Source organism: Alexandromys fortis, unplaced genomic scaffold, assembly GCF_014885135.2.
Source record: "Alexandromys fortis isolate MF-2015 unplaced genomic scaffold, M_Fortis_MF-2015_v1.1 scaffold_63, whole genome shotgun sequence".
Taxonomy (NCBI): Eukaryota; Metazoa; Chordata; class Mammalia; order Rodentia; family Cricetidae; genus Alexandromys; species Alexandromys fortis.
The window spans coordinates 9294878-9313765 of record NW_026067953.1 but is presented as its reverse complement, the minus strand read 5'-3'; the positions used below and the strand labels follow the sequence as shown (position 1 = coordinate 9313765).

Sequence of the window (18888 nt, the reverse complement as noted above, 5' to 3'; positions counted from 1 at the left end):
AGACATCTCCTGTCAACTGTAAGCATTGTGTGGAAGGTCTCTCCTTAGCTCCTTCAGCCCTAAGTAAGATAGACAAGGTCTCAGTATTCCCTGCCTGTGGAGTACGGAAAGGAGCAGGCTCCTTTCACTCTATAGGAGCAAAGTTCATGGCTCTTGCATCTTCCATAAACATAAAGATCCAGACTGGGGAAAAGATTTATGTATATCCCAAAAATGTCCCCTGATTCCACTTTAGTAACCCAGGAACAACTCATCACTCCTCCTCCAAATCAAGACTGTGGGTCATCACCAGAATCACGCAGTCTTGGGAAAGCACTTCCTTTGTTCCCAGAGGGGAGGAATCCTTGGCATTACCTGATAGCTGGTACCTACTGTCAGCTTCTTGGATAACTGAGTTCTGATGTTCATCTTTGCTGCATTCTGCTGTATTGTTCAGTATGCTGCACACTGATGCCGATTTATCCCTACCATGGACTCCTCCCTCTTCTTGGGAAATGCTGGCACTTACAAGCTGTGCTGTGTGCTCAGACTGGAAATGGGCAGACAGAAGGATTTCTGGTAACATGAATTTCAGGTTTCTGCTAGCAGAGCCACCTTGCCCAAAAGTGTTGTAAACAAGCGTTCTGAATATCCAGGGCATGTCAGGAACAATGAGAGTGTGCAAACACCTGCCCCACTCGTCACCAGGAAGGGCTGCAGCTAACATTTGTTCTGTATTTTTAAGTCTCTTTGAAAAGAACACAACTCTGTGTCCATGCTCTCTGATTTCTTTAGGGAAACTTATGCGCTAATAAACACCGGCCTCAATGCTGACAAAACAAACCAGCATCCTCTCTTGTCTGACATCAATAGACATTCTCTTAACAGAGACTCGCTGTGTCCTCTTTGGCATCAGAATTCTGAAGGGAAGCTGCCTTGTTTGGCAGTGAAGGGAAAGCCCTGAAAGGATTCTGTGTCTGCAGAGCTAGGCTGGCTGATCTGAATTTCAGTACTGGAGAGAGATGGGAACATTGCAGGATCAGAGGCTAATTACCTTCTCATGGGCTAAGGGTGTTGGGTCCAGGAGGGTCGTGAAAAGATGGGGACAGAGTACCAAAATCTAATAAACCAGAAGCAAACCTTATTCCAGATTGCAGACTCCAGGAAGAAAATAAAATATTAAAATTAAATAAATCTGCATGGGACACAGAGGCAGAATGGCCTTTTGAATACCCAGTTATGGAGCCAATTATGTAGCAACAGTTCAGAGTTCTGGAGCACTTCTCTTGAGGGCGATAAATGTTTCAAAACATTGCCCAATATGTAGTATGGTTTTTCCCATTGGCAGCCACCCACAGGTCCTGGAGCTTATAGTACAAAGGCAGGGTTCCACTCACTATTGCCCTAGTGATCTAAATGAAGGTTTTCAAATCCTATTCCTATGACCTAAATTCTGCTGACCCAGAAGTTGTGGTTGTATAGGAAGAACCATTCCTGCCAGGAGACATAACGAACATTCCACTGAACTGAAAATTCTGACTTTTACCTGACCACTTTGGGGCTCAGATGCCTTTTATCCAACAGTCTAAGAATGGAGGAACAGTATTAGGTTTAGTGATTGGTCCAGATAACCAAGCAAAATTGGATTGCTTCTCCACAGTGGAGAGGAGAAAGATTGTGTCTAGAGTCATGTGATCCTTTAGGGAGTCTCTTTGTGTTACCATGTGGTGAGATTAGAGTCATGGGAAACTACCAGCAACCGAATCCAGCTAGGATCACAAAGGGAATGTAGGCATGGGTCACTTCTCCAGTACAGAGCAAAGGCCAGGTGAGGCGCTTGCTGAGTGTGCAAGAAATACAGAGTGGGCTACAGAGGAACATTTTGAAGGCTGTGTGAATATGTTTTATTAATATTGGTTAATAAAGAAGGTGATTTTAACTTTTCATTAAAACTATGAGCTAGAGGGATTTAACTGGCTGAATTTGACGAAGATTTCCTGGGTCTTTAGATGGGATGTGCTGATCTCGTTTGGTGGCTTAGAATGAACCTTGGCTGGCCACCCTGCCTGTCCTGCCAAGAACTCAAGAGCAGAGACTAACCATTCTCCATTCAAACTGCTTTAGTCGGGTATAAGACCCAACAACAAGGAAAAGAAGGAACATACCCAGGCTGTCCTCACTCCTGCCCTCCCTGGCTCAGCCGCGCTAGTGCTGGGATGACAGCTGTGTACAGCCTAGGCTGTGCCAGGTCTTTCCCAGGTCCCTCCAAACCCTGCCGACCTGACCTCTCTCCTTCCCTCTCCCCTTCCTTTTCCATCTTCTTTCATACTTACCCCTGCTTCTTTCTTTTCTGTCTCTTTCTCTCTTTATCCCCTCTCAGAAGTTAAGTATGAGCCTCACTTTGAGTAGGTCCAAAGAGATTTCCCATCAAAAGCCATGAGAGACCTGGGTGTTAACTCAGTGGTAGGGGCTTCTCAGCAAGCACAAGACTCTGGGATCAGTTTATAGCCCCAAGAGAACAAGAAAATAGTCATGAGAGTAAACTTGGACATGGAACCTTGAGCATGTGTCAAATCTTCTTCCAACAGTGGAACTCATGAGTTCCCCAGAGGAAGAACCCCAAGCCTGGCTCCTCATGGGTCCCTGACACTGTGGATATTTCATGTTTATGTTTCAATCTGTGCATTTGGGAACAATTTATTCTGTATTTGTAGATGTCAGAAAAGAGCAGTCTCCCTCTGAGTACTAGGACTAAGAGTAAGGGCAGACAGGTCAGAAGACAGCATGCAGGCTCACATTGAAATGACTAAGGTAAATCCTTCATGCTCTGACTCCATCTTCTGTCTACTCACACAGTTCTCAACCCCCTGTGTTCCCCTATAAAAGACAGATCTGACTTCTCATGTCTTTGAGATTTCCATGGGCATGCCCATGGTGCAGATGCATCAACCAGAGTAAATAAAGGAAATCACAAGAAATAAAAAGCTGTAAGAAAATTGTCATGGTATGATTGAAATAGTTATTATGCTCTGTAAGGAAGGAACATTTCAAATTAATCTGACCTTCATCTAATTTCTATACAAATTAGGTGTCTTTGATCTTTGTCTTTATGCAAGCTTGCTGTGCCCCTGAGTTTGGGCACCTACAGACTTTTAGAAATCATGAGTTCACTCTTGTTCTGATCAGTAATAAAACTACTTAAACCATTAATTGACTCAGTAGCATTGTTGTCAATTACTATTGAAATATGAATCATTTCAACACCACGCTAGTGTCTCACAGTGGATTCTTCCCTAGGCAGGAGCCCACCTTCCTGCTTTTCTTTCTCTCACTCTACAGAGATCACCACAGCCACCACACTTGCTCTTTCTTTCACACCAAGGCCCTGTTGCATCCTTACAAGCACCTGCCTAATGTGCCCCTTTGCTGACTGCCTACAGTGCAGGATCCCAAGACCAGAAACTAATTTGTCAACGGAGGTTCCTCTCCAGCATGCCAGTTCCCATGTAACCACTTGAGGCTTAATATTCATTACAAACTGTTGGCTGACGGCTCAGGCATCTTACTGGCTAGCTCTACATATAAATTCATCCATTTGGAAGAATCTGTATATGGCCATGTGCCCCATGGCTTACTGGTAATGCACTGGCATCTTATTCCTCCAGCGGGTGCTGGTGTCTCTCTTGACCTCACCCTTCTTCATCTCTATCTCTGCTTGCATTTCCTGCATAAGTATATTCTGCCCTGCCGTAGACCAAATCACCTTCTTTATTAACCAATATTAATAAAACATATTCACAACATACAGAGGAGCATCCCACATCACTAGTTAATGCTGAGCCAAGCCAGAAGTGTGATAATGACCGGCTGGATGGTGCCCATCCTCTCCATCACCACAGCTTTGGACCCTGCTGACCCACACCCAGCCCAGCTGTGGGGACACACTAATGTAACAGCTGAAGAAAGGTACAGCCTTCCTGCTGGTGTGGAAGATGACTTTGTCATCCAAATGGTTAAGTTCATCAGAATTCTAGGTACAGATGTTGAGCTGTATACTTTCCCTTTCCTCCTGGGGATTATCTCCACACTATCACAGTACAGGGAACCCTAAACTTCACATACATAATTGAAGCCAGTCTTCCACCATTAAGCTAGCTCCCAAACTCACTTCTCTCTCTCCTTGAACACTTACCTGATGTGGTTATTTGTGTTTGTGAATGAGAATGTGCACATCCATGTTCACATTCATACGAAGGTCAGAGGTCATCGTCAACTGGCATTCCTCATCCACCTTGCTTTTGGGATAAGGTCATCAATAGGTTTAGAGGTCATTGAATTGCCTATGTTGACTAACCATTGAGTCCCAGAATCCATCTGTCCCTGCCTTCCCATAACTGTGACCAGGAGTTCATGTGACCACTCTAGGCTTTTTTCTTCGGTTTCAGTTCATAAAACTCTGTTTTATGCCCAGAGTGGGGACAACAATTTATCCACCTAGCCATGTCCCAAGCCCTCATCCTCTTGATAGTGTTTTTGATGCATAAAGCTTGACTTGCCTCAGGCTCAAAATAAAGAATCCACCAGACCCTGGCCTGAACTCTCTAGAGCTGTGATTCAATCCAAACCTTTCTTTCCCTCAGTGGGTTTCCTCAGATGTGCTTTCCCAGTGATAACAGGCTAACTGACATCCCCCTCTATATACTGTCTGCTCAGTGGTCCTCAGTAACAACAGAAAACACATGGAGGCAGCCAGCTGGATGCAGGCAGCTCAGCATCCTCTATGAAGGCTCTGGGGTTGGGCTGATCTGCAAATCAGGAAGTTCACAGTGCAGGTCCCTTGGGAACCCTGGCACCAGGTGGGTCACCCTTAACACTTTGTCTTGGCTTTAATTTGGAGCACAGGTGTCTAAGATCACTGCTGTAAACATGCCTCTCCCCCATCCACAGTCTGCTATCTTAATTGCACAGGCTGTCCCTGCAAGGGGTTTATCTTTTGTTTGTGAAGTCCTAGGAGAACCCTCATAGAATGGGCAAGAGTGTAACCCTGGTATCTGTGTCCTAGACTCACTTAAGAGCTGGACTCATATTTCTCTCACAATTTCAGGACCCAGCTCATGGACAGCATGAGATGTACTGAGCATCAGGCTCCTTAGACACATGGACTGAAGCCAGGAAGGATGAAGGGATGCAGTTGAGGCATGCTAGTGCCTATGGAGTGCATGAGTAGGCCACCTCATGGCCTTAGTTGACTGTTGCACATAGAGGAATTGTTGGTACATGGCTGCTTTCAATTCATGGGGCCCTTCTTATCACTCCATGCTTCTCCTGGGTTGGTACCTCAGTGCTCACTTGGAAAAGAAATTCTGTGTGTGATCCCCCAAGGCTGTAATTCTCTGAAACCCCATGTCCACCTGCTCAATGTGTGTTCTTATGAACCTTGAGAGTCAAGAATGTCTCTAATTGACTGAACAACTTTCCCTTTCTGTGCAGGCCTCCAGCAGTGTTTCAGGGATCACATAGTCTCCAGGGACACCAAGCACCCCAACCCAAATGCACCTTCATCTCCTCTTATCCTCTGTCTAGGCACAAAACCATCTCATCACTGAGCTGACACCCATTCTCCTCTCGAGGGGTTCCTGTAACTGTCCTCAGTGACAACCCTACATCTTCCCAGAGCAGCTTGCTATCTCATAGCCAGAAGGAGTTACAAGGGTCCCGGAACAGGACAGTGATTCACCTTCCACTGCTCCCTGTAGTTCTGAGACATTGAGGACCCTCATAGGACCAGGCTCTTTGCCATCTGTTGACTTTCTTCTTTTGCTAAACACCCAGGATTCTTAGAAATGCCCACATTGCAGGGTGCCCTGCCAAAAGCACTTTTTTTTTGTCACCTGACCACCATCTCATCTTCCTCTGACCTCAGCACAGAGGTCACATTTGTGTACTCTCTGTGAAGCATCCAGACCTTGTTTTATGTTCCACCTGCTCGCCACCATAGTGATGCCTCGGGCACAGAACCCTGGTTTGAGGAAGACAGTTCCTCAGGCATAAGGAGACTTGGAATAACATCCCACCAGTCACAATTTCTAGCTGTGACATCATGGGAAAATGACTAAGCTCTGTTCCTCAGTTTCCTCTTCCATAAAAAAAACTGATAATAACATGTAGGTTAGTGGTCCATCACAGAAGTCAGAGACTGTAAGTGACAGTTTCTAGTATACTGTTGTCACTAGAGTCACTCCTCTGCTGATCGGAACTGAGTGAACACAACCTGGCCACCTTCTGTGCAGTTATGTGAGTTATACGTTTATTGCATTAGTTAAAGCCCTGTATTTTGGGTAAGAAAGGGAAGGTGTCCATCTATTGTGTGATGATGGCCAGTGGGGAACCTAGGAAAGGGCTCCTCTGCCCCAAGTAGGTAGAGTAGGGGAAAGGAGCTGAGCTGACCAATCGACTCCATGCAGAAGCAGGAATAGGTTCTCCACAACAGTGCCAGATGTGGGCAGGCCCAGGAGCTCCTGAAGGGACACTGGGTGTCAGAGCCTGGGTGAGGAAAACTTTGAGGCAGGAACTGGGCACACACTGGTCCCGGATTCTGGAAACACAGAGAGGGCAGCAGGTTCGCTTCTTAGTCCTGGGCCTGAAGTTCACAAAAAAGGCCTAAATCTTGAATAATCCCGTGAAGCCTGTGAAGGCTGAAAGCAGATATAACAATAGCACAGTTAGGGGCTGATCCTATCTGCCAGGGCTCAGGCTTTGGACAGAGGCACATACAGGAGAGGCAGCAGGGAGGGGCCACAGAGCCAGAGTTCAGTCTCAGGAACATGAGCTAGTGCAGCCAAGAGGTGGGAACCTGATACTGACTGTCCATAGGACCCTGTGCTTGGTCGAGTCATACAGTTATTCACTGCCTCTGTCCAATGCAGGCACACCGCAGCTAATCAGAGCATGGAGGCTAAAATGCACATAGAGACCCACATACAGTCTTATCCCTGGCTCCCAGGAGGAAGCCTCACCACTTGGGAAGTTCTAGTTTCCCTTGGGATTTGTAATTTTGGCCATAAAGAGTGAAGTCTGAGTATTTGTGTCAGAGATTATCATCAGGAATGGCCTGTCAAAATGCACTTCCAGAGGATCCAAAATTAGAGCCGATCCCATCATCATCATTCCCGTGGCAGCCGCTGCCTCTGTGCCTGTCTCAGCCACGTCCAGCACAGCCTTGTGGACCACCTGTAGGAGAAAGACATCACTCACTGGAGACCATGGAGGGCAGCAGAGGAGATTCCTGGAGCATCCACTACTGTCCTCAGCTGCTCATGAACTTGTTCCTATCATGAACTCTACCCCTGGTGTCAACCAATCTCTGCTCAGGGTGTGAGATGAGGCACACTCTAGGTCTGCTCAGTCTCTGAGAATCTCTGCTGATCTCAAACCCACTACACACTGAGGATGGGTGGAGCCAACACCAGTCCATACTCCACAGGCCCCTTCTCAGGAAAACCACAGGGAGCAGCCAGTGTGTCTCCTTGGGAATACAACAGTAATGCACAGGGCAAGACTTCTCTTTCCTAGACTGCCATGGTCTGCGGGCACAGATTAGAGCCCGGGGCTCTCAGTGGGCACTGCACAGAACACCAGGCCTTGCCATGCTGGGCATCTGGGAATATAATGTGCGGTCCTAAGGCGCCTCCTCTCCTATTCTTAAGGTTTTCATCTCAACTGCATACATCAGTTGTTATTTCCTTTACTTCTCCAGTTTTGTGTGCCTGACAAGAAGTGCTTCGGTGGCTGTGAGCGAGGAAGCTGAGACTGGAAGGCTTTGCCCTGCAGTGGATTGTGGGAGGCATCCACACCACAGTGCTGGTTGGTGTGATGGAGGGCCAAAGGCCAAGCACAGGCTCCTTCCCACCAAGGCTCCTGGGTGAGGTTATGTGCACAGGATAAAGGAGAATTGGCTGCATGGTATCCAGCAGGAGTATATGTATCTAGGCTGTAACCCAGCTCTCCCTGGATGAGGGAATCTCAGAAATGCAGGCTTTTTCACACTTTGCCATCTCCCACACACCTGCCCTCACCACCCACATTCACCAGTGAAAACAATCCAGTGTGTCTTGGCTTACCTGAGAGACGCTCAGGTCCTTGGTCCCTGTGATTCCAGACAGGTCCACCTGTGTGGAGAAGAGTTCCCTGATGCCCAGCTGAGGAAGGGATCTCTCCAGTCTGTAGGCAGTGGAGATGGAGAACTTGGGCAGGGAGAGCTCATCGATTTTCCTGAGAATGGAGAGAGAAATGTAAGAGTCATGGAACTGTGTGTTTCAAACTTTCGAAATGTTTCAAAGCACACTGTAGCTGGGCAGCTCCGCACCCCGCCCTCTCACTGGGAGAAGAACTCTTTCCATTAGTGCCTCCATCACATCATTTGCTTTTCCTGTGGCCTTAATTACCCATCAGTGCTGGAGAGGCAACGGGGCATGGTACCAGCTGTGTCCTTTCCAGAAATGCTTTGCTCCCAGGTCCACAAATGCAGTCCTTCCCTTGTCATGTGGACTCAGACTCCATCTAATGATCCATCTGTTTACAACTGCACACCCCACCTGAATTCAGCTGTTTTTTTTTTTTGTTTTGTTTTGTTTTGTTTTTTCAAGACAGGGTTTTTCTGTGGCTTTGGAGCCTGTCCTGGAACTAGCTCTGTAGACCAGGCTGGTCTCGAACTCACAGAGATCCGCCTGCCTCTGCCTCCCGAGCGCACGGCCTCAGCTTTTTTTTTTTTTTTTAGCCTTAGAACTTCCTATTCTCAATCTCACTCCTCGTCACCTTTTAACAAGTCAAATAATGATTGGATGCATTTCTGTCTCCCCACTCTCTCTTCCTCAGTTGCACGATAAGCCCACAAGGGTAAGAAATGTTGTGCTTTAGCTTCTGATATACTCTCTGGGTTTAACCAGAACATATCACATGGTAGGTCTTCAAGTCATCATTGCACACTGGTAAATGAATGAGTGATGAGGGGATGCGACGGCTGCACAGGGCAGAGCTGATTCTCAGGGCTGATCTCCTCTCACCTCACTCCCTCTGCCTTCCCACACCCATGCAAGATTCCGTGTAACTACAGCCTGGGAGACAGAGGAATCCTCAGCTCCTGCTCTAGCTGATGTCCTCTTGTGAACAACAAAAATGACTGAAAACGCAGTCCCCACACTACAGAGTCAGCAGAGGTAAATCCACTCCCAGTCTGCCGGTCCCTGCGGACTCTCCGCCCATTACACCGGGTGCTAGTGAGGTTCTGAGGTACAGGGACACTGGCCTCAGGCTGACAGTAGGATAGGGACCCAGGCCAGCTCTGGTTCCAGAGGACACGCACCTGGGCCTCAGAGAGTCCCTCCACTTCCTCAGGGTCTCTGGCTGCAGGCTGGCTTCCACCTGCTGCATCCTGCCTTGGTCAGGGAGGATGAACAGGGCGCTGGCATTGCCTCTGTACTTCAGCTCCACCACAGTGCAGGACAGCTCCTCATCCCGGAAGTAGGGTGTGGTCAGAAACTCATCGTGCATCATGGGCACCTTCACTGTTCTCTTGTTGTCCAAATAGAAGTTAGACTCACGTGTTCGCTGAGGGTAAAAGGGAGTCCTCCATTTCCCTAAATGCGGAGTAGGTCATCAGCTTGTAAAGCAGCAGAGAGACCCCACCTCCACCCTGTTTCTGCCCCATTCCCCAGTCTTGACAGTCTTCCACAATCCATCTGCCACAACACCGAGTTCCCTCCTGATTACATAATCTAGGTCAGGAAAAAAAAAAAACCATTGGCAGATGCAGAACTGTGAGTGAGACGTGATCCGCAGGCTTGGAAAGGGAACTCAAACCAAAGCTTCCCTACTTGAGGGAGCTGAAAAACAGCTGGGGATCTGAGACTGGGGTGTGTACCAGACTTAAAGTGAAGGTGCTGAAACTGGGGCCTGGGAGAGTTGGGGAAACCTTCTTCCTCAGGGGGACCCATGTCTAGAAGACAGTCCCTGGTGGGACAGGTTTTAGGGAAAACCGGACAAAAGAGACTATTCTCTCACACTGTGATGTTTGTCAATGTTTGTGTTTTAATAAATAAAGCTTACCTGAAGATCAGAGTACAAAGCTAGCCATACAGGTCAGGCAGTGGTGGCGCACATCTTTAATCCCAGCAGCCACACAAAAACTTGTGTGGCTAATGCAATAGAATCTGGGTGGTGGTGGTGGTGCTTGCCTTTAATACCAGCATTAGAAAGGAATAGAAAGCGAAATGAGATAGGAACTTGCTCTCTTTGAGCCTGAAAATGTCATGGAGATAAGAACTCTCTAGCAGTTGGCTGCTTTTCTTTTCTGCTCTTCAGCTTGAACCCCAAAATCTGTCTCTGGGTTTTTATGATTATTGGTCCACTTTAATAGAAGTCAATGTCCAAAGTCAACAGTAGGTTTAGATTGAAACTCATGAGATTTGCAACTTCCCTGAGTTGGATTACCAGGATCCCATAATTGGTTGACTAAGACATGGGTAATGAGTCTTCTTCTCCCACGTGGGCTGTGTTCTTGTCCACGAATCAAAAATATCCTACTCAGACTTCCACTACATCCCAAGTACATGTGACTATCTGCAATACACCCTGGGTGGAGAGGGGGCCTTGGTACTTTGACAATCACTTGGGCTCAGGATCCAGCCCATAAACATACATCCTCACCTCACAGTCAAGCAGCCTTGGAGCTTAGGTCCTCTGTCCAGCAGAGGGAGACACACCCTGCGGTCCCATCCTTCAGGCCATCTCTCGGCTTCCCCTCTTTTCAGAGCACAGCTGCTCTGGAGCCATCCTGGACTTTGTCCTCTGTCCCCTTGTCCTCCTCTGTCCATGGTCAATTGGTTTTCTGTCTATAGTCCCAGAGGCAGCACTCCACCTGCCCTGGACTATCCAAAGTTCAGAGTCCCAAATCCATCCGAGCTCTAGTCCCATGGAGCTTTTTACCTGGCATCATTGTGTGGGCCGTTACCCCACTCCTTGGTCTAGCACAGAGTTTTGCAGGTGTGGCCTCTGGATGTCTCCCTATCAACCCTTAGCCGCGGCAATTCCAGCCTAGTCTCCCAACTTTCTTATCCCCCTGTCCCAGGAGTGTGTCTTTAGTACTGTGACCCTGCAGGCTGCCTGGGCTCCTAATTTTACAAACTAAAATTCCACAAAGCAGTCAGACACTAAACACAGACCACTCCCTGGCTGACACTTCCCTCTCACTAATGGCGTCTCCTCAGTCCTTGCTTTTCCATGACCAGGTCCAGCCTTACAGAAAAGGCTCAGGGGAGAGGCCCAGCAGAGAAACTCCCCACAAAAATTGTGAACCATGTTACTTTCCCTTTAAGATTGGTGTAGCCAGGCTCCTTAGGTCAGGAAGGACCTGGATTCTCCTAGGGATGAGGTTCCCTAGCAGATGGACTGTGTAGGAGAGTATTAGACATGGCGGAGTGGGTTGAGTGAAGGACTCCTGTGTAGATTGAATGCAATTGACTCCCATAAGCTCAGGGGGAGTGGAATTATTAGGAGCTGTGGCTTTGTTAGGGTAAGTTTGGTCTTGTTGGAGGAAGCATGTCACTGTGGAGGAAGGCTCTGGGGTCTCATAAATGCTCAAGATACCACCCAGTGTCTCCGAACACTTCCTGTTGTTTACAAGATGAGGGCCTCTCAGGTACCACTCCAGCACCATGTCTGCTGCACACTGACATGCCCCATCATGATGATAATGGACTGAACCTCTGACCTGTAAGTGAGTCCACCACCCGATTAAATGTTTTCCTTTATAAGAGCAGCCGTGGTTATGGTGTCTCTTCACAGCAATAGAACATTGACCAAGATATCTATTCTACAGAGAGAAGACATGACTTCTGCACAGTCAGATAGGAAGTAATGCATGTTAGTAATCAGAAGTTAGGCACCCATGTCTCCAAGGCCATGAGCCTCTCATTTCCAGTGCTCAGTATAGGGACACAAGGTGCACAGTCAACACCCTCTCCAACCCCCATAAAACAGGGCCCATCCTCACCTTTAAAGTAGATGTAATTCACCAGCACCATTAATGCATTCTTATCCAGGCCTGAGATCAGGTTCTTGATCTTCCCATGGGTCTGTTTCTTCACATAGTCATTGATGAGGTTTTTGACTTCATGAGGCTGCTGGAAGTCGACACTTGAGGCCTCAGCCTGGTAGAGTGCCCTTGCCTTCTCCTTGAACTCTGCCAGGATCTGCAGGCGCTTTTCAACAAACATGGTGCTTCCTATATTGATCTGCACCTGGTCATTTGGCTGGCTGAGCATGTGGAGGAGCTGCCCAAAGCCCCGGTGGATGTCTGCCTCAGGGGTCTCAGTGAGATTGAACTTGAGACCTTCTAGAATCTCTTGCAGGGTGTTGTTGTTTGCTCCCAGGGATAGGACGGCCAAGGCAGCTGAGATGCTGAGTGGGGAGAAGACGATGTTTTTATCTGGATTCTCCAAAACCAGCTCCTTGTAGAGGCTGAAGGCGAAGTCGGTGTTGATGGAGGCCAGTGTTAGAATGTCCACTTTACTCATGTTGTTTTTGTCTTCCTGAAGTTCGGTGTCACTTCCCAATGCTCCATCTGGTTGGCAGAGAATAGCAGGGCAGAACCCAGCAATCGAAAGTACAAGAGCTACAAGGATGGCCATCGTCCCTCTTCTCCTGGCTGAAAAGAAAGATCTTTTGAGTCTGGGAGGGCCAGGTGGTGTCCTGATCATTTCCTATTCCTCCTGCCTGGCCTGCATTATGTCCCTACTCTGCTTCCCCTTTCTATCTTTGGGGCCATCCATAGGAGGTGCTCTGGCCACTCAAATGGCAGCACCAGATCCCATGCACCCTGTTACCCCTGGATAAAGTAATGCTGTAGTAGTCAATTTCCTCATAAAGAGTCAGGATCCATAGAGACAAATGGACACGCCAGAGTTACAAAGGAAGGAAAAGACGAAACTGGGAATGAGCAAAAGCCTTGTGCAATCATACTTTCTTTTTTCATTTTCTTCCTTGTTATAAGGACTCATTAGAAACAAGAAATGCTCTTAATTTGCAATTGTGTCCTACTTGGAATCATCAACATTGAGTAAGGACCCAGTGAGGGATCCTTGAATTAGATTAGTAGCAAATGGGCTACCCCAACCAAACTTCCTGATGACATGTCTATGAAATCTCATCACCCTGGGCTGTATCTGGGTCACATTTCTGGGCATGGGTGGGATAAATGGGTGGAAACCTTGTAGACAGTCAGTGCAATACCAGAGTCATGGCTCCCTTGAGAATGGGCATTAGAAGGGCCAGTAGGATTTTGTTCTTTCAGCCCTGCCAGGATGCCTCATGGAGGTTTGTGTCTCAGCTTGGAAGACTCCTAGGCAGAAGAAAAAGGAATGGCTTCCCATTGTCAGACTCTTGAACCATATTTAATTTCGACTTTTAGGATGGCTATGTGTTATCTAGCAAATGTGTGGACCTCTTTGGGCAGCCTGGTGAGTGATCCAGGACATGTTATTAGTGAAAGTGTCAGGCTTATTAAGGTAACTGGGAGCATTTGTAGGGAATGTTCAGAGGGCCATCTCCTCCACACACCCGTGGAGTAGGAGCGGCTAGCATCCTAAAAGACCACATTTGAAAGCTTGTGATCATGGTAAACATTGGTGCCCAACTTTAGCCTCTGTCCCCTCTATAGGTGAGTTCAGAAGAGAAGTAGAGACACGAGAGGACAGGGATGATGACAAAGATGGATAGGGAGGAAGACAAGATGGGGAGGCGAAGTAGGAGTGAGAAAAGTGGAGCAAAGAGGGAGCAGGAGAAGAGGTACAGGAGGGAGGGGTCACATGAGGGAGCCAAGGGAGAGACGGAGGGGAGAGAAGACTAGAAGAACATAGGAGGGGAATGTAGGAAGCAGGGGAGGGAGGTGTTGAAGCTGAGCCACATGTCCCCAGGGCTGTCACATGACTGCAGAGGGGTCAGGATTTTCAGCTGCCTCTACCCTGTGTTTCCAGTTAGGTTGATGCATTCATTTCTTTGAAAAATCATTCAACTGTATTTCACCTCAAAATTATTTCCACAGAAAACCTGCTAGTCTGTTTGTGCAAGAGACTTGGCTGTGTGGCTAAGCTGTTGTTTTCTTTTCCTGGTTAAGAGAGGGTGGAGCCCTTTTCCTTAGCCATGAGTTTTCCTGGGGAATTGGGGTTTCTGATACCAAGGCATGCCCTGTCAGTTACAAGAATTGTAGGGCTGCCACTGCTCCCAGGGGGACTCTGCAGCATTCTTCTCTCCTCATAGCTACAGCAGCACCCAGGCTAGTCAAGGTCTCAATACTTCTTCTCTATGGAGGGTGGGAAGGAGCAGGCTCCATTCACTCTCCAGGAGCAGAGCCCATGACACCCGCATCTTCCATAGACAGGAAGACTTAGACCGATAAGATTTATGTGCACCTAGAAATGTCCCCTGACTCCAACCCAGTACCCCAGGAAAACTCCTCACGCCCCCTCCAAACAAGATCCCCGGTCACTGCCAGCACTGCAGTTCTGGAAAAGCTCCCTCCACTGTCCCCAGAGAGAAGGAATCATGGGTATTACCTGCAGAGCTGCCAGTGTCTGTGACAGCAGAGTCCAGTGTTTGGGGTCGCTTCCCTCCTGGGGTGCCGTTCTCTAATGCACACTCAGATCTATTTATCCCCACCAGGGAACCTCCCACCTCTTAGGAAATGCTGGCACGTACAAGGTGCACTTTGTGACCTGACCGGAAGTTGGCAGGCAGGATGATTCTATTAACATAAATTTAGAGACTCTAGCTAGCAGAAACCCCTGTCACTGTGTTCCAATCAATAAGGCAGCTGCAGCTGGATTTCAAGGTCGTAGCTTCTTTTTCTGCAATGCTTCAAAGTTCAGTTTGCAGCTGGGGATTAGTCAGAGGCAAAAAGACAAATCCAATCTGCATTTGTGTAACCGTCCCTTCTGGCAGCAATGGGAATATTCCCAATAGAGACCCGCTCTGCCCTCTTTGGCGTCAGACTTCTGAAGGGAAGCTGCCTTGTCTGGCACTGAAGGGGAACCCCTGAAAGGATTCTGTGTCTGCAGAGCCTGGCAGGCTGATCTGAATTTCAATACTGGAGAGAGATGGGAACATTTCAGGGCCAGAGACTAATTACCTTCTCCTGGGCTGAGTGCTGCCTCTCTGGAACAGCCTGTTTGCCTCCCTGTGTTTATGCACTAGACCCAGTGACAATAGATTCTATTAGTTTATAGACAATAAGCTTCAATACAAAAGCTTAGAATGCCAGCAGATAGTATCTTTAGCCTGCAAATAAGTTCCCCATCCTGATTCACTTGCCTCTCTTAGGTTTCCACCTCTGCATCTCAAACTTGCTTTGACTTGTGACTTTCTTTGTGTAGTTACGCTATAACGTTTTCATGAGTCTGCTTCCACACTGAGACATGGAATTTGGGTAACCTAAGTCTGTGCTCTCAGATCATTCGCATTCAGAATGGCTCCAGCATAAAGTATTTCTTAGTCTCTTGAGGATGACAAGTGTGTGTTATGTGTCAACAGTGTGGATAGAGACTCAGCAGGCAGGGGTTAGGGACAAAGATGAAGCCCGCAAATGAAGATGCTGGTCCTAACAAGGATTTTGCGTGGATAAACAGAGGCCTAAAGGCAGATCTCTGAGCCAGAAAAGCAAATCACCCATGGTGCTTTTCTGTTCCCAGGAGCCACCCTAACCTTTGCATAGCCATCTGCTACTTCAGCAAGAGCAATTTGTTTTCCTTTAATCCAGTTGGGGTGAATCTCTCAGAGATCCCATCCCTGCTGTCCTTTAACATCTGCTGTCCTTATTGACATTTTGTTCCTTATCTCTGCCCCCTGAGAAAGTGAAAGACTTGACAGTATGATTCCCAATAAATCTTTCTTTCTGTCCACAGAGTTTTCTAGTTTGAGGATTTTACTGCTTCCTGGCTTCCATTTGTTGCTGAAACCAGGGAGAAAACATTAGGCACCTTTGAAAGGAATCCTTCCACCCTACCTGAAGTGCGGTTCTTGTTTCTGACCTTCCTGGGTATGGATCCCTTGCTTCTCTCTTCACTCCCTACCATATTCAACTCCAAATTTTAGACTCTGCCTTTCCAGCTATTTCTCTCCCCTACTGTGTTGTCTAAATTTATGACAGCTTGACACAAACTATCGTCATCTTAGAGAAGGGAATCTCAACTGAGAAAATATCCCTAAGAGTTAGGGGCAGTAGTCCAGCATGTAGAGCATTTACTTAAATAGTGATTGGTGTGGGAGTCCCCAGCCCATTGTCGGTGGTGTCATCCCTGGACTGGTTGTCCTGGGTTCTAAAAGTGAGCAGGATGAACAAGTCATGTGGACAAGCCGGTGAACAGCACCACTCCATGACCTCTGCATCTGTTCAGTCTTCAGGGCTGTTAACTGTTCAAGTTCCTGTCCTGACTTCCCTTAATGATGGGCATTGTTGTGCCACAGGATGCCAAAGGAACCCTTTTCTTCCCAGCTTTATTATTGGTCCTGAAGTTCCACCACAGCAATAGAAACCCTATCCAGTATATCCACATTCTCACCTGTGCCCACCTGTCTGTCCACCATTACTTGTTGAAGTGTCATTTTGGAGCTGTCTCCTCCGTGTGTGTCCCTGAAGTCAGATATCTCTCCCTATTTTTCTACTACTGGACCCTGTTGATCAAAAATCCCTTTGTTTATCAGGCAGCTCCCCTACGAACTCCTGGGAAACCCATCCTCTGGAGAGGGATGTCTGTCCACTGTGATTCAGGTCATCTTTCTGAGCAGTCTCTTTCTCTTTGTAGACACCCTCAGATAGAGCCTCTGTCCCTCCATCACTGACTGCATCCCTCCCTGTGCCTTTGTTCCTATGCTATTGGAATCCTCCTGGTGCTGGGATATCTCCAGGATCCTCTCTAAGGGTCTCTAGCTTTCTCACACTGAAGCTCTTTACTGTTGTCTTTTCAAGGCTGTCTTTCTTCCCCTTCCTCTCTCTTACTCACTTGCTCAGTCATGGGCTCTTTCCAGTCCAAACTGGACTCTTCAACCCCACCTGCTGGCATTCCTCAGGGTTCTTCTCTAAGTCTCTCCCACTTCCTCCTCTCTCTAAAGTTCTCCACTGCTGCCTTTTCAAGGTTGTCTTTCAATCTGCTTGCTCTGTCTCTCTCACTGGCACAACCATGGGCATTTTCCATTCCCAACTGAACTCTCCAACCCTGCTTTTCCATCTCATACTCAGAGATCTAATTAAGCCCCACAACCTTAGTTTTTTTTTTTTTTTACTGTAATATGCTCTGGGTGGAATATAAACTTGACAGTCATTCTCAATGGTCAATAAATGGCTTATTTTATTACCAGATTCTCACTGATCTCTATATATTCTGCCAATGCATGGGTAACTTGTCTGAAATCCCATATGTTCAAGCTTTTTTTTGCCTCAATTCTTTCCCCTCCCTCTGAGCTCTTTGCCATACTCACCGGATTCTCCTGGCAGAGGCCAAGTCTTTTCCTATGACTGATCAGAACCTTGAACTTTTGGCTCCCTCTCTTTTCAACGTTGGTATAGAGTATGTGGCCCCTCCATGGACATTTACTCAGCCTAACCCTTCCCACCAGCATCCTCTCAATTGCTCCATCTTCTTAGCCCTGTTCTACCTCACCTGCTTTTTCCTCATCACCTCTGATGTGAGACTGTTCACTGTTTCATAGGCTGTTGCCAATAGAGTGGATGGATGATCAGGGTCTTCAAAAGGCATGATTGGAAAATTGGTGAGAAAGACATTTAGGGAAGAAAGTATGTGGGTAGAGCTCTCCAGAGGGGCAAAGTATGTGAATATCCATATGTCCCATGTAAACACTCATCAGGAGCTGATTTCAGCTGAGTTCAATAATCAAGTAGATAGGATGACCCGTTCTGTCAACAGGTGACTTCTTTCTTCAGTCATCCCTATCATTGCTGGTGGATTCACCAACAAAGTCATCATGGTGGCATCGATGGGGTTATCCATGGGCTCAACAAGTCCGATCTGCCTACATCTGCTGCTGAGTGCCAGATCTGCCAGCAGCAGAGACCAACACTGAGCAGCAGACCTAGCACCATTCCCCAGTGTGACAAGTCAGCACTCTGGAGGCAGATCGATTACATTGGACAATTTCCTCCATGGAAAGGACAATACTTTGCTCTTACAGGAGTGGATACTTATTCTGGTTATGCATTTGCCTTTCTGCATGTAATGCTTCTGCCAAAACCAACATCTGTGCATTTACCAAATGCCTTCTCAACTGTCATCGTATTCCACACAGTACGGCTTCTGATTAAGGAACTCATTCACAGTCATCAAAGTACATCAGTGGACACATGATCATAGAATTCACTGGTATTACCATGTTACCTAACATCCTGAAGCAGAAGACCTGATAGAATTATGGAATGAATGCTGCTTTCAATACATAGGTCCTGTTCTTAACACTCCATGGTCCTCATGGGTTGGTAACTCGGTGCTCACAGGAAGGGAATACTGTGTGTCCAGGCTGTAATTCTCAGCAATCACATGTCCACCCACTCTTAAGATCTGCTCTTAACATCCTCAAGACTCAAATATGTCTCAAACTGAATGTACAGCTTTCCCTCTGTGCAGGCCTCCAGCAGTGTTTCGGGTCTCACAGAATCTCCATGGACACCAAGTGCCCCAACCCAAATGCACCTTGGCCTCCTCTCATCCTCTATCTAGGCATGACACCAGCTAATCCTTAAGCTGAGCCATCTGCTCTCCTCCCCAGATGTGGTCTGCTGTTCCCTGTAAGCCCTCATGACAATCCCCAATTTCCCCAGAACTATTCTCTTTGTTATAGCCACACACA

The 18888-nt window shown here is 47.4% G+C and overlaps 1 protein-coding gene across 2 annotated transcripts in view; it reads right to left on the bottom strand.

The window, feature by feature from the left end:
* Window positions 1-14728, bottom strand: part of LOC126507192 (serine protease inhibitor A3N-like) — a 93776-nt gene extending 79048 nt beyond the window's left edge. The window contains exons 1-6 of one of the 2 annotated variants that reach the window (XM_050151413.1): window positions 14589-14728; window positions 12029-12682; window positions 9341-9614; window positions 8100-8250; window positions 6996-7209; window positions 6270-6574 (exon numbers count right to left, since the gene is read on the bottom strand). In XM_050151413.1, coding sequence (XP_050007370.1) covers window positions 7009-7209; window positions 8100-8250; window positions 9341-9614; window positions 12029-12665 — 1263 coding nt within the window. In that variant the 5' untranslated portion in view covers window positions 12666-12682; window positions 14589-14728 and the 3' untranslated portion in view covers window positions 6270-6574; window positions 6996-7008. Of the gene's footprint in view, window positions 7210-8099; window positions 8251-9340; window positions 9615-12028; window positions 12683-14588 lie in introns of those variants that run through there. The other variant, XM_050151412.1, reaches the window with a different exon arrangement.
* Window positions 14729-18888: the final 4160 nt, after the last annotated feature.